The 14,945-nt window shown below is 45.3% G+C and overlaps 2 protein-coding genes across 3 annotated transcripts in view; both read right to left on the bottom strand.

The window, feature by feature from the left end:
* Positions 1–473: 473 nt before the first annotated feature.
* On the bottom strand, positions 474–8,259 carry Gprasp1 (G protein-coupled receptor associated sorting protein 1). The gene is given in 8 exon segments (NM_134386.2): positions 474–5,178; positions 5,448–5,529; positions 5,846–5,916; positions 6,077–6,153; positions 6,315–6,385; positions 6,532–6,607; positions 6,768–6,830; positions 8,045–8,259. A coding segment is annotated over 1 exon segment (4,041 nt). The 5' UTR covers positions 4,870–5,178; positions 5,448–5,529; positions 5,846–5,916; positions 6,077–6,153; positions 6,315–6,385; positions 6,532–6,607; positions 6,768–6,830; positions 8,045–8,259; the 3' UTR covers positions 474–828.
* The window catches only part of Gprasp1 (G protein-coupled receptor associated sorting protein 1), a 51,780-nt gene continuing 42,282 nt past the window's right edge, over positions 5,448–14,945 (bottom strand). The window contains exons 2-7 of one of the 2 annotated variants that reach the window (XR_015646661.1): positions 6,724–6,830; positions 6,532–6,607; positions 6,315–6,385; positions 6,077–6,153; positions 5,846–5,916; positions 5,448–5,529 (exon numbers count right to left, since the gene is read on the bottom strand). Coding sequence is in view for 1 of the 2 variants with exons in the window: in XM_087601002.1 (XP_087457128.1) it covers positions 6,375–6,385; positions 6,532–6,607; positions 6,768–6,830 (150 nt within the window). In the remaining variant the exon portion in view is untranslated. Of the gene's footprint in view, positions 5,530–5,845; positions 5,917–6,076; positions 6,154–6,314; positions 6,386–6,531; positions 6,608–6,723; positions 6,831–14,945 lie in introns of those variants that run through there. The other variant, XM_087601002.1, reaches the window with a different exon arrangement.

Below are 14,945 nucleotides of genomic sequence, written 5' to 3'. Positions count from 1 at the left end.
TACATGACAGTATCTTATAAAATGATAGGAAACCCATTATGTGACTTAACCACCCACTTGACTGAATTGTTTTTGTTCTTTCTGATGCTGTCCTTTTAACCTCTGCATTGCCCTGTTTATATTTAGAACACAGTACTCTGAGCAGTGAAGCCCGACTTGCTCTTCAGAGCTTACCTCATTCTCCATACATCTCTTTAGAGTTCTCTCTCACCTAACCCAGGAAGATAGATACGGAAGTATAGAAAACCATTCTCCTACCCCATGCCTTGCTCCTTATCAGTGTTAAGTTGCTTTAGAGGACAACTTAAAGCAAGTCTTCTCTGAACTATGCTCTGAGTTGTAGTCCATTGAACCTTTGAGATTTAATGCTAGAAAAAACGTTTGTAACAAGCATGTGACTCAGGCATTATCTCTGTGCGAGTGTTCAGCTGTCATTTTGCATCTTTATTTTATAGTGAAGGGGCAATTTTGGCTCACGTCCACATAGAACTTTATTGAAGCACAAGACTCAAATATACATGAGAACAACATTTAGAAGGGAATCTTATTTACACCGGCTCAGTTCACTTTACACTCAAATACTGAACATCACAGTCAACGAAACGAGGGTCACCAACAAGTGTCATGTGTTTTCACTTGTATCTTCATTTGGCATTAGAATAATGATACAGATTACACAGGGTTGGGTATAATTACCACCAGCATAAAGAGGCACAGTGAAACACAGAGTCAGCTGGGAAAGCAAAGCATTATTTGAGGGTCAATGACTTGGGAACACAAGGACAACCGGAGGCAAATGGTTAAGCACATTACTCTTTTTGTTCTGCTTCAGGGTGATTTCTGATCGTCGGTTTTACGTTTCAGTTCCTTGGCAAATTTTTCAGCCTCACGGAATGCTGAAATAAGCGGTTCAAGATTCACCGCCTCCTCCTCCTCCTCCTCTTCCTCATCATCAGCAAACAGTGCCTCTTTTTGAATATTTTTACTGATATTCTCAAATATTGCAAGAATAATTTGAATGTTTTCATCTGAGTCCTCCCTATTAAAAAGGGCCATAAATTCTGACACTGAATCAGTAATAAGTAGGCGTTTTGTCATGACAAGGCTTTCAGACAAATTTAGTAGCAGTTTCAGAACATGAAACCTTGTTGTGGTATTGCCCGAATTCAGTAGGTAGTAAAAGCCAGCCAAGTAAGCGACAACCACTTTGTGATAGTCAAAAGTAGTAGTGAGGTGTGTAATCATTGTCAGTCCAGACAACTGGTCAGAGGAATCCAAGTCATAATCAAAGGTATCCTCACACACCTGACACACATATGTCTCGATCATGTTTAGGTCTGGATAAGTTGGAGCCATTTGAATCATGTTTTCCAAAAAGGCAGTCCTCGCTCGGGAGGAAGGATAATTCATCAGGGCTTCAATAAGTGAGATAACACCCGAGTTTCGAATGAAATCTCGGGTAAACTGAGAAGCACCTCTCATGCCCATTGCAATTTTAGATATCTCATGGATAAATGGATCACGATTTCTGTCCATCATTAAAAGAAGTTCCTCAAACTCCTCAGAACCAATTCTAAGCTCACACTGGATGCAGTTGCAAGACCAGTTCTCAGCCTGTGCACTCTCCCTGGCCTTAAGATGCTCCCGAATTTCCCGGACTGACCGGTAAGAAGGATCATACTGAAATGGGAACTGGGGTTCAGGCTCTCTTTCAGTACCAACTTCCACAAGCTTAGGCTTTCCCCCAAACATTTCTGCAAACAGAGATGCTGCTTCTTTTGGGAATCGGAAGGGGTTTAAGGATGGGAAGCCAGCCTTTCCCCATGGACCAGGCTTAAACTGAACAGTGACCTCATCCCAGCTCTGAGGCCTGCGGGAAGGATCAGGTTCATGTTCAGTTGAAGACTCAGGTTCACAAGCGGCCTTGCATACAGGAACAGGGTTTGATTCAAAGCTAGCTTCATCTCCTTCCCAGAACCAGGGTCCCACTATGCTTTCAGCTTCTGTACTAAATTTACAATTGTCACCGCTGCCAGTCTTGTTAATCACTTCATCCTTTGCTCTTGACCCAAACTTAACAATGGACTCTTTCCCATTTTCTGGACTAGACTCACTGACCGTCACAGTTTTAGATTCTGTAGTGGCCTTGTCACCAGACCAGAGCCAGGACTCAATCCCTTCACCCTCATCCTTTGGCTTGGACACACGGTTTACTCCTGTTTGCATACTGTCCTTTTTTGCGGCCCAGATCAGGGACTCAAAAATTGCCTCATCTTCAGTTTCTGACCCAGTTTCGACAGTCTGTGGCCCAGCCCCTATTTTGGCCTTATCAGTCCAGAACCACGACCCAGTAGCTTTCTCTTCCTTAATTCCAGACACAGACTCAAAAGTACCCCCTTTCACTGCCTCTACACTGGCCTCTTCCTTGCCCCAGAACCAGGATCCAACTGTATCTTCATCTTCAGGTGCTATCTTGTTCTCTTCCTTAATCTTAGCAGCTGGCTGAAACCTGTCTTCATCCCCAGCCCAAAACCAAGAGCCAATAATATCTTCCTCTTCCGCTTCTGGCTTGGACTCTTCTCTGTTGGGAGCCTCTACAACGGTTTCTTCATTTTCTTTCCAGAACCAAGAATTGAATACATTGTCCTCTAAAGTTGGTAGTTTGATTTCTTCTCCAGTCTCATCATCTATATTTCCCTCTTCTGCAGCCCAGAGCCAGGACCCTGTGATGGTCTCGGTCCTTGGGTAATTATTGGACCAGAGCCATGGATCAACAGTGTCCTCTTTCTCTCCCAGAGTAGATTTCAAGCTTTCTCTATTGGTAGGATACAAACAGGGCTCTTTTGCCCAGACACACGACTTTTTGTTAGCCTCCTCGGCTTCTGCCATAGGCTTGTATCCGACACCAGCTGCATACTTCATATTGGGTTGTTCTCTGGCCCCAAACCAAGGTGATCTAATGGGTTCTTCCTCATCTTCAAGGCTAGACTTACTATTAACTTCAGCCTCCACACTATTATCTACTTTAGCCCAGAACCAGGGCCCAATTATGGGCTCCTCCTCAGCTCCTGCCATGATGTCAGAGCAAGGTTCGGTTCCTAAATCCATATGTGCTTGCTTTTCAGACCAAAACCAAGGCACAAAGATTGTTCCTTTTGTGGATGCTGAACTGGCCTGTTCCTCCATCTCAGCCTCAGTATTGACTTCTCCAGCCCAGAACCAGGAATCAGTAACTTCTTTTTCCCCAGACTTGGGCATCTTCTCACAACTGACTCCAACAGATCTAAGGCTTTTCTCACCAGTGCCCCAGAACCAAGATCCAAAAATAGACTCATCATCAGCCTGTAAGCTGATCTCTTCATCATCAGCCCAGAACCAGGATCCAATAATGACCTCATCATCCTTAGCTACTGGCATAGATTTAGAAGTAGCCTTTGGCCCACTTTCCATACTGGTCTTCTTTCCAGATCCTAAACAGAAACTACTAACTTGTTCCTCCTTAGCCCTTGGTCTGGATTTAAGACCGGTCTCAGAGTCCACACTGGCTTCTTCTTCACTCCAGAACCAATCTCCAACAATAGGCTCCTCCTCTACACAAGTGGTCTTCATGCTTATCCTCTCCCCCATAGTGTTGTCCTGGGTGTTCCAGAACCAAGCCCCAACGAGGACTTCCTCCTCTGGCCTGGCTTCTTGTTTGGTACTTGCTCTGGCCTTAGTTTTGACTTCTTCCCTTGGCATTGCTCTGGTTCTGGGCTCTTTCTTTGTCTTAGACTTTGAAAAGGCATTAGCTTTCTCTTCAGGCAAGAACCAGGAATCTTTCTTATTTGTATCTACAGATCCAGATGTGACATCACTATAAGCTTCTCGCTTGGCCTGGTGCCTGGCCCTCATATTGACCCCTTTCCTGGCTCTGGGTTTAGACCTACATTTAGCCTCTTCTCCAGACCAAAACAAAGATTTTGTATGGTTTTCACATTCAGACCCAGAAGTGGATTCAACACGGACTTCTTTCTTAGACCTAAACCAGGACCTAGTATTGGGCTCTTCTTTGGGCCTAGACCAGACTTTGGGCTTGTCTTTGGCCCAGAACCAGGGAGTCTTAGCAGACTCATCTTCAGAATCAGAACTGGAAATATTATAGAACTCCTGTTTGTTCTTGTGTCTAGACATGGTATTTGCCTCTTGTTTGGCCATGTGCCTGAATCTGGTATTGGATTTCATGCTTTTCCTAGGACGAAATCTTGTACTGGTTTCATCTCTATTCCAGAAGGAGGAACTTCCTGAGGATTTATCTGCCCATTTGAAATCAGAATTCTCATATGCCTCTCCTTTAGGGATAGGCCTGGGACGGTACCAGGATCCCATACTGGTTCCCTCCTCTGGGCCAAATGAAGGCTGGAATCTTGCTGGAGAACTGGCCTTTTTGGGAATACTCTCAGTGTCCATACTAGCAAGTTCTCTATCTACAGACAGGCACTTAGCTTGAGCAACCGCCCCAGAATCATTACTGACCAGTGGGGAGTCTGCAGCACTGATCTGACATTGCTTCCCCATCTTTGACATGGACTCACCACGAAACTTACTCGGGGCCCAGACTTGTGCATCATGCTTAGATCGTGAAATAGGGATTGACCTGGGCTTACATTTAGCATATGCCCCACCTGGTGAACTGGTTTCACCTTTAGGCCTTGCTCCAGGGGTACCCTTAGGCTTCACTTTGGGTCTTGCTCCAGTCATCATTTGTGTCCTAACCTTGGGTCTGACCACTAACGGAACTTCAGGCTCTACTTCAGCAGCATTAGCATTCTCATCCCCAGGCTTATTTTCAGCCTTTGCCTGGGCACCAGGCTCAACCTCTGCCCCAGTCATAGTATACGGTAGATGAAGCCCCAATGTATAGCACTTAACAGTGAACCTTCACTAGATATCTGTTACAAGATAGCTCTTCACTACCACCTTTGGTAACTTGGTATGAGATTGAAAAGAATTAGACTGAAATGAACAGTTCAGCACTCAAGGAGGCTCCTACCCAAGCAGTCTCAGTCAATAACACAGATACAGTGCAGAAGAGGTGAAATCAAGCTGGAGGACGACGAACAGGTCCTAGGTGGGTGCAGACCTGTTGATTGCACTGGTCAGCGGCAACCTCAGCACCACCAAGCGGCCACTGCAGGTGATCTAGGAGAGAGGAATGAGGAAATCAGTCCTACCCAATTCCATTGTCTGCTGCAGAAACTTACACAGAGACACCTGGGTGTGACGCTGAGTGGAAGAGCCCAGTCATAAGAAATCCCTATGTTCCTTTTGCCTGCTGGGAAACAGGTGCAGAGGGGAGGAGAAAGTGCACACGCTACAAATGGACAGAGAGGGGACCCTAAATCTCACAGTACTCACTCTGGGGTGATTGAGACGACCCCACCTAAAAGTGAACCCTGTCCCATACCCACCTTCACAGATGTGGTGCAGTTCTCCCCTCTCTTCTGTGTTCAAGCAGTGTTAAGACAAACAGCTGGCTGACTGCAGGGAGTCCTACAAGTGCATAAAACAAAATGAAGTCTCAGTGCTCGGAAGGTGGGCACACATCCCTGAACCCAAACAAAGAACAAACAACAAAACCATGCCTGTTTGTGTCTAAAGCGTCTATTCCCTGGTCCCAGCAGTGAGCTGTTGTACTGGGTCATAGGCTAACTCACACCTACCTCAACATTCTTAGTATCCCTGAGAGGAAATAGAGCATGCTATACTACTGGGCAAATTAAGGGGACAGTGATCTGAATTTGGTTAGAGCAAAATGAATGTGCCTTCTCAGTGGCTGGCTCTTGTACTACCCCTGAGTGTCACCAACCTCCAAGATCTGAGACAGTCGCCCTGAAGCCTTCTTTCCTTGCTTGCAGAAAAACCAGCCTTAGGGCAGACCTGTGGACAGACATGAAAATGTAATGCAATCAGAAAATGGTGGCAGCAGCTGTGGGCAAAGTAAGGGGACAGTAAAGACATCCTGCACCCTCTTCTTGGGTTAGCGCAATCTGAATTTGTCTCCTCAGTGGCTGGCTCCTGCACTACCCCTGAGTCTCACCAACTTCCAGAGATCTGAGACAGTCGCCTTGAAACCTTCTTTCCTTGATTGAAGAACTGACCAGCCTTAAAGCAGACCTGTGGACAGACATGAAAATGTAAGGCAAGCAGAAAATGGTGGCAGTAGCTGTGGGCAAATTAAGGGGGCAGTAAAGACACCATGCACCCTCTTGGGTTAGCGCAATCTGAATTTGTCTCCTCAGTGGCTGGCTCCTGCACTACCCCTGAGTCTCACCAACCTCCAAGATCTGAGACAGTCACCCTGAAGCCTTTTTTCTTGATTGAAGAACTGACCAGCCTTAAAGCAGACCTGTGGACAGACACGAAAATGTATGACAGTCAGAAAATGGTGGCAGCAGCTGTGGGCAAATTAAGGGGACAGTGATCTGAATTTGGTTAGAGCAAAACGAATGTGCCTTCTCAGTGGCTGGCTCCTGCACTACCCCTGAGTCTCACCAACTTCCAGAGATCTGAGACAGTCGCCTTGAAACCTTCTTTCCTTGATTGCAGAAAAACCAGCCTTAAAGCAGACCTGTGGACAGACATGAAAATGTATGACAATCAGAAAATGGTGGTAGCAGCTGTGGGCAAATTAAGGGGACAGTAAGGCAACATGCACCCCCTTGGGTTAGAGCAATTTGGATTTGCCTCCTCAGTGGCTGGCTCCTGCACTGCCCCTGAGTCTCACCAACCTCCAGAGATCTGAGACAGTCGCCTAGAAGCCTTCTTTCCTTGCTTGCAGCCTTAAAGCAGGGCTGTGGATAGACATGAAAATGTATGACAATCAGGAGATGATGGCAGCAGCTGATCTTGTTGAAAATGCCACCAAGGATCAGAACCAGATCAAGTGTCTTTTAGCATTTAGGGTCCTACTGCTGGAACATTCTGGATTTAGCCTGGCTGCAGGGTTCCTGAGGTAACACCCACTCCTTGATGTCATCCTTATTAGTCCCTTCTGCAATTCTGAAGACTCGCCACTAGGTGGCCATGTTTCCTTGCCTTGCGCAGCAAAAAATGGGGGAAGGGCGCAGTACATTCTAGAAAGCAGGTTCTGAAGTGGTCCTTGGATTTATGACTCCGTCATCATCCCCACCCCATCTTTTCAGACCCCAGATTTGGGAGGGAGGGGAAAGGCAGTGTAGAAGGTACCTGCAAGGCTGTGAGAAACGAGATTAGGAGACACTTATTCCCACCTGTTCTGGCCAGTCACCCCCACCCTTTTTGCATCTCCACTCACTGTCTGGTGCCCACTCCCATTACCACACACCTCCAGAAATCCACGCCATTTTCCTGTTCCTCTTTTCTCAAGCCTCTGGTGTACAGATGCTCACTCACTGTGGCCTGTCAGAATATGCCAGACCTACCGCGCAGACAGGACACTTTCCATCAAGCAGGATCCTGTGGGGAGTGACAGCACCCAGGGCGCAGGGCACCGGGGCCCCTCTCAGCAACTAGATCAGAGCCCTAGTAGCCAAGGCGACTCACAACCCAGCGCTGTCGCCAGTGCTGGACACCTGCCCCACACCCACACCTGTGGGCTTCATCCCCCCCCCCCCCCCCACTCCAGCATGGCCGGCCATTTCTTTTGCAGCTGCCTTCCTGGGACCTGTGGGCTCCCTGATCTCCCTCCCCCCCACTCTCTCATCGTCATTTCAACAGCAGCTGCCTACCGTATAACCCTCACAGGGCCCAGACATTGTCGAGGGCGGGGTATTGGTGCCAGGAAAGTCAACTGCCAGGCGGTCGGCTATGCCAACCTCCAGACCATCACACCCAGCAGCTCCATCCTTCCCTTGTGCCCGGGTCTCTGCAGGGGTTCCCGCCTCCTTCTGCCCACCGCCTTGGGTCTACAGGCACAGCACACACTCCAGGGAGCAGCTGTGACCTGTTTGCCTCCACTGGACTGTCAGGGCCAGGCAGCTGTCCGCAATGCGCGACAGCCTGGAGCCCATGACACACCCCCACTTGCCTGGCCAGGGGCACAGCCCAGGTCCCCGGGCTCCCCCGCGTCCCTCTCCTGCTCCCGGCTGTTCTCTGTCCTCCGCAGATCCTTTCACTGGGCTTTCACTGCTTTGAGCGCGAGTGGAATGGCAGAGCTGTGTCCTGCCCCCACGCCTCTGCACCAAACGGGCAGGGGCTGCGCAGACTGCGGCAAGCACAGCTCTCCTGGAGGGTGTCGGGAAGGGGGCGGAGGGATACTGCGCACAGGGCTCGACGCCCCCTCCCGGACCCACTGTAGTTCCGACTCGGAGTGGGCGGGGCCACAGACAGTCCCACTCCTCTTGGAGGGGAGGGTTGTACCAGTGGGCGTCTGCAGACCCCTGTTCACCCTAACCAGAGACCACCACCACTTTTAAAAATATTTTTGGAGCCACACTCACAGTGTGTGAGATGGCTTAAATGTAGAGTGTATGAGGGCTTTGGAGAGGGGGGACTACAAGGAGGAGGAGGTCTGCAGTTGGGGAGCAGGAGGGAGCAGCGGATGGATACTGAGTGGGAACCTTCGTACATCTGTATTTCAGAACGAGGCTGGACAGTGCCTGCCCCTCCCTGTACTCCCTCTTTGCTTTCCCCCTCCTCTGCCTCCTCCTCTGACGCCAATGGAAGGGGAGGGGGGCTGCCAGTACTGCAGCCTGAGAGGGGACAGGTGACCTAGCAACAGCCATCCAGTAGGTTCCTGTTGATTCTCCCATGTTTTCTTTCACTGATTCATGCAACCATGAAGGGAGGGCACTTCTGTCTCCATGGAATCCAAAGTGGGGCCTCCATTACATCCCTCACCACTGCCCCTCTTCCATGAGGGAGACCAAACTACACCTTGTGGCCTAGTAAATCAACCACAGGTTTGGGCCAACAATCAATTCTTTGTGCCACAGAATGTGTGTGTGTGTGTGGGGGGGTGTGGTGTGTGTATGGTAATGGTGGTGGTTGGGGTGTGTGTGCCTGCCCCCCCACCCCCCACCCCGTGTGTGTGTGTGTGTGTGTGTGTGTGTGTGTGAGAGAGAGAGAGAGAGAGAGAGAGAGAGAGAGAGAGAGAGAGAGAGAGAGAGAGATTGATTCTAAGTAGCAATACCTTTCTGGGGGAAAAAAAAGAGTGGCATTAAGCACAAACTAAAAGCTGCTGGCATTGCCCATTTAGAGATTTATTTAAGCACCTACCCAGTGTTTCACAGAATAACAACCCATGATATGTAAAGATGTTATCTGGCCAAGGAATATTGAGATTTGAGGCGGAAGTGCAGGTTGTTAATAGTGGCATTCTGCATACAGTCATCCTGGATCCATCCAGTCATTGTGACTGCAAAGGTACTTAGGTATGACAGGCTGAGGCAGAAGAATGTGCATGTCAGGAAAGCAGCATTGGTAAAACAAAACCAAACCAGATTGGACACTGCTGGCCTCCAAGATGAAAAGAATCTAGGGCTCATGGAATGCAGGCAGTGTGAAGAAACTATACAAGATATTCTTCCTTAATAATCTCCAAAGGAAAGATCTGTTTGATTTCAGATAGGAAGACCTTTTTTTGCATCCAGTGGTGTGATATGAAGTTTGTCTCATTTTAAGTCACTAAACTTATAGCAATTGTGATAGCAGGAACAAAATACATATACCAACCTTATTCACAATATCCATTCCCCCTAAGTGTCTTTACTGTACATCAATACCCAGGGCAGGGCACTCTGGGTCTCAGGTTTCACCAGCACTAACACCAATATTCTGTTTCACAGTATAACTGAAATAACAGCACTATAAAGTTTGCTCACATTTGTGGAGACTCAATGTCCCTCTTCATTGCTGTGGTGCTCCTAGGCATTCAATTGAGGCCCTTGAGTAAGCTCAGACAAGCACTCTACCAGTCAGCTATACCCACAATCTTCGTAAAGACTGTAGTGGGAAATTGGTCTCATCAAATTCCCCAGCTGACCTTAGGTTTATCATGCAACCCAACGTGTCCTCAACCTTATAATTCTGTTTTACATCGCAAAGGGGCTGGCAATAATATGTAAGCAATAGTGCCCCAACTACCAGTATCTTTTTACCAATTTACTTAGGATAGGAGTGGTTTTAGCAATAGTTGAAATATCTGTTGGATAATCTCTTGTCAATTCATTTACAAAATAAAGCCAGAAAGTGGCTAACAATTATTGACCAAAAAGGCCCTATGGGAAGTTTTTTTAATGTGTTTTATTAACATGTATTGATCTATTGGCTAAATATCATCTCGAAATTAGATCAAATACTATGTAGAAGATGCTGACCTATGACAGCCAGATGTGATTTACTTCCTCCAAAATTGCATTCTAGTCCAGCATAAGACAACAAGTATTGTTCTGCTATCCAGTATCTCTTCTTGTGTCTATGTAACACCGACTTGTTACTGAAATACATATATCAACCCTGGGATAAAGAGGCAGCCATGTAGACTTGGAGTGTCTCCCACCCTTTCCCCCTCCTCATCCCCTATCACCTCTCACATGTACTCCTGAATTTGCACAGTAGCATGCCCATTGCTATTATGGCTCGCAGCATCTCCTCCTGTACCTCTCATGAATCTGCTTCTGTAGATTTAGGCTAATGTGCCTCTCTACTGATCTCCATGCGCCTCGGTAACAGCAAACTCTCATGTAGAATAGGTTGATCCAAATTCTGTATGTTCTTACAATGCATTGCTTATTCTTTCCCTGGGCTTCAAGAACTTCATGTTAGAGTTTGCATTATAGCTATCCCCCAAGTGTCTCTGTATTCCCTCTTTTTATTTTGATAGGTAGCCATTGAGGTGAGAAGCTTTGTTCTGCTATGTGTGTGCTGTGATGTGTGTGGGCTACAGTTGCTTGGTTGAAAACTAAAACCTCCAAAACTGTGAGCCAAAAGAAACCTTCTCTCTTTATAAGTTGATTACCTTGGCTACTTTCTTAGGGTGATGAAAAGCTAATATGTGGTACATAAGAAATTGAATCTCCCTAGTCAGGACCAAGTTCTTTTGAAATAACTGGTGAAATAGGCCCAAAGAATATCTACTTCTAGTGTAGGAAAAGAGATGCTATGTTTCTACTACTTGAGACAGGGTACATTTATGGAATTTGAGGAAGCCACATCTAATAATTTCAGGTTATGTCAAGGTATCTGCTTCAGCAACCAGGTGTAGTGGTGCATACCTAGAACCCTGGCACTTGAGGCAGAGGCAGTACGATCACCACATTTGCTGTTTAAGTTTAGCTTGCCCTACATACTAAATGCTAGGCCAGCCATTTGATCTTCTGTCTCAAAATAACAGAAAGAGAAGGGGAATAAGAAGGAAAGTGGTGAGGAGAATTCCTTCGCACCAAGGGAAAACAGAGCCAGGAACGATGTCCTCAGCCAATGAACAATGCTTTATCCTCAGGAAGTACAGCTGTTCTAATAGCAGCACTGGGATTAGGAATCTTCTTTGTCCTATTTCCAACGAAAGTTCTCAGCTATACATCTGTTATAAGAAGGCATATTTCTAAGTAATCTCAGAAACAACTATTTCCAAATAAACACTCAGGCACTTTGCTGTGTTATTGACATAAGGATAAAGTGTACCCTAAACAAAGGAAAACATCCTCTTCTCCAACATGGCTTAACGTTGTGACTACTATTTAGTTCTGACATCATCTAGACTCTGCATAGGGATGTTGTTTGGAAAATACAGGGGAACAGATGGAGCCACTTAAGTGCCTGGCAGTAAAGCTAAGAATGGCAGCAGCAGCTGCAAGAGTCATGGCAGAAATCATTGCAATTCCAAACGTGGGAAATAATCCTTGGAAAGTTTACACTCACTGGAACTGAGGAGGTGAGCTAACTAGCTTTGTATGGATACAAAATTATAAATGTACACGATTAAAGGAAATGATATAAATGAATGGAATACCAAATTACTTCTCAAAATACAAAGTATGAGAAGTCTACAGTAGTTTCAGTGTTTCTTCTTAGCTAACCATGACCTTCTGCTTCTTCATGAGAAGACCTCCTAAGGGCTGTATTCAGCAAGTGAAATGGGAAAGGAAAGGAGAATAGAAGTAATTCTCTTAAAGCCCAGGCTCAGAAAATGCGCATATCCTTTCTACGCACAGTCCACAGACGAGCTCCTCAACTTCTCTTTCCATTTTCATGGCACACGTACCATTTTACCCTGCTTTTAATTCTCCTTAAACCTTTCCTTTTCCTCATGTCCCTCTTCTAGTTTCTTGTCCTACACTCGTACCTTCTTCAAACATAGACACATACAAAGAAAGAAATTTAAATCTGGAAGCCACACAGTAGGAAAAAGAAAACACTAACTCTCTTGAAATAATCCAATTTTTAAAAACAACCCGTAGACCAGCAAAATATTAGCAAATAAAGACACTTGATCTTGAGGTTAAGGGCTTGGGTTTCATACTTGAAACCAACAAGGCAGAGGAAGAAAACTAACTGCAAGTTGCACTTTAACCTTCACTGAATAAGAATAGCCCCACAGGCTCACATACTTCAGTGTTTAGGGAGCGGCACTGTTTGAAAGAATTAGGAGGTGTGGCCTTGTTGGTGTAGCTTTGTTGGAGGAAGTATGCAAGTATGCCACTGGGGGTTGGCAATGAGGTGTCAGAAGCCCAAGCCAGGCACAGTGGTTCTCTTTCTTCCTACTGCCTGAAGATTAGGATATAAAACTCTCAGCTACTCTCCAGTACCATTTCTGACTGGGTGCTACCATGCTCTGCATTATAAACATGATTATAATGAAGTAAACTTCTGAAACTATAAGCAAACCCTAATTACATGCTTTCTTTTATAAAATTTGCTATGGTCATGAGTGTCTCTTTAGAGCAATAGAACACTAAGACATTAACATACCTGTCACAGGAGTGGCCACCCACCCCAACGCCTCTCAAAGACAATATGCTATTTCCATCCAATTACAAGACATTTGGAAATGGTAAAACTACAGAAACAGAAAGGAGTTAGTGTTTAGGGCTGGGAGTATACCTAAATCACGAGAATGCTTTCCTACCATAAATCCGCAGTTCTATTTCCAGAACTTTGAGAAAAGTAACAATTTTTCCAGGCATGCTGATGCATTTCTGTAATATCAGCAGAAGGAGGATGGTTGCTCCAAATTCTAGGCCAGCCTGCCACAAAGCAAGTTCCATGCTAGCTAAGCCTATATAGTTAGGCCTTGTCTCAAAATAAACAAACAAGCAAACAAACAAACAAATACAAAAACAAAACAAAAAGTCTAGTGGTTCCAGGGGTTGAGTTAGAAAAAAGTGAATGGAAGTATTTTATATAGAGTAGTGAAGTATTCTGTATGATACTATGATGACAGATACATGTTACTATATTACCTATCTTTCTAAACCCACAAAGTGTAGTGAGTCCTAATGTAACGTTTGTGTGATGATGCTGTGTCAACACAGATTCATCCGTTGTAACAAAGGTACCATCGTTGTTGGCAGCTGTGGAAGAACATGCACACAGGTACAAGATATATGGATGTTTCCATTCTTTCCACTAACTTCTGCTGTGAATGTAAAACTGGTCTTAAAATAATTTTAAAATAGACTCCTCTCTAATAAAATAGTCTCATCAGCATTTAAACATGCTGAACAGTCTCCTGTTTTGAAAATAAAACTTCCCTATAACCATATCATTCCATACCTACTGTTCCATTCCTCTTATTTCTTTTGCTGCAAACATTCTAGCAGGAAGTCTCAGAGGCTAAAACCATTCTAGGCCTAGGTAAGATTATACATAGGCTAGAAGCTTGCAGGACTAGGCTTAAATTAGCACACTGGTTCAGTAAGTCTCAGAGAGGACAATTGAATCAGGAGAATAAAAATATGTTTACATTTGGCACTTAACATATTTGGAAGAAAAACTCAAATGTGAATGGAGAATAAGAGAGCCTGCTAACATTGCAGAAAGCCAAGGACATCTGACAGAAAAGTTGCAGAGGAAGGGAGACATCTGACAAAAAGCCAGAGTAGAAATTTGCCTGGGATCATCTCCAGAAGAAGCATCTGTTATTTAAGTTCAACTGGATTCCCAGAGACTGGGAAGACTCTGGATGAAAGGAGCAAGAACCTGAAGCCCAGAGCAAGAACAATGCAGAAGCCACCGAGACAGCAAATCACAGTAAACAACCCCAAAAGACAGTTTTAAGTATATAGACAGACTCTTCCACATTAAAAAACGGGAAACTCTATTTCAGATCCCTTGAGAGCTGAGGAGATAGAAACATTACTTGAAAAAGCCATCACATTACTCATTGCAGTTTTAACTATTAAACTCCTCCCTACTTCCAACTGCAATCTTTATATTTTTCCTCTGAAAAAAGGTTGAGAAAATAACTGTATAACAGGAAGAATTAGCTACAGTAATACAAAGGCTTGAAAGGCAAGAGACAGAGGAATAAAGACAATGGGAAATGCTTAATTGTGAACCTATAGGCCTTAATGAAATTGAGGATCAAGACTGACAGTTCATTGACAGTGGGTAAGAAGCCTGGCTTGCTGGCATGAAGCCTGGCTCCCTGGTGTGGAGCAGGTCATGGAATGTGAGCATCTAAGTGTTTAGTTTGTGTGTGGATTCATAAAGATCTAATTGTACCTTGAGAAACAGAAAGGGGGAATAAGATTAGCTGAAAGACACTGGATTGTAGAAAAAAAACTGCTGAATTAGACCAACCTGTATTCTTTAAAGATGTTTCAACATCAGAATGGAAGCCAGGGAGTGTGCTATGTTAAGGAAGAGATTTTGTCTATACTGCCACAGGTGATGAAAGACGATGGGCTCCATCACAATTGATAATGATCTGATTCAAGTAAGAGAAGCTTCCAAATGAAAGGTGTGACTCAAGGAAGGAAGAGACG

The sequence above is a fragment of the Rattus norvegicus genome, chromosome X (genome assembly GCF_021556685.1).
Source record: "Rattus norvegicus strain SHRSP/BbbUtx chromosome X, alternate assembly SHRSP_T2T, whole genome shotgun sequence".
NCBI lineage: Eukaryota > Metazoa > Chordata > Mammalia > Rodentia > Muridae > Rattus > Rattus norvegicus.
This window is presented reverse-complemented; position numbering and strand designations above follow the sequence as displayed.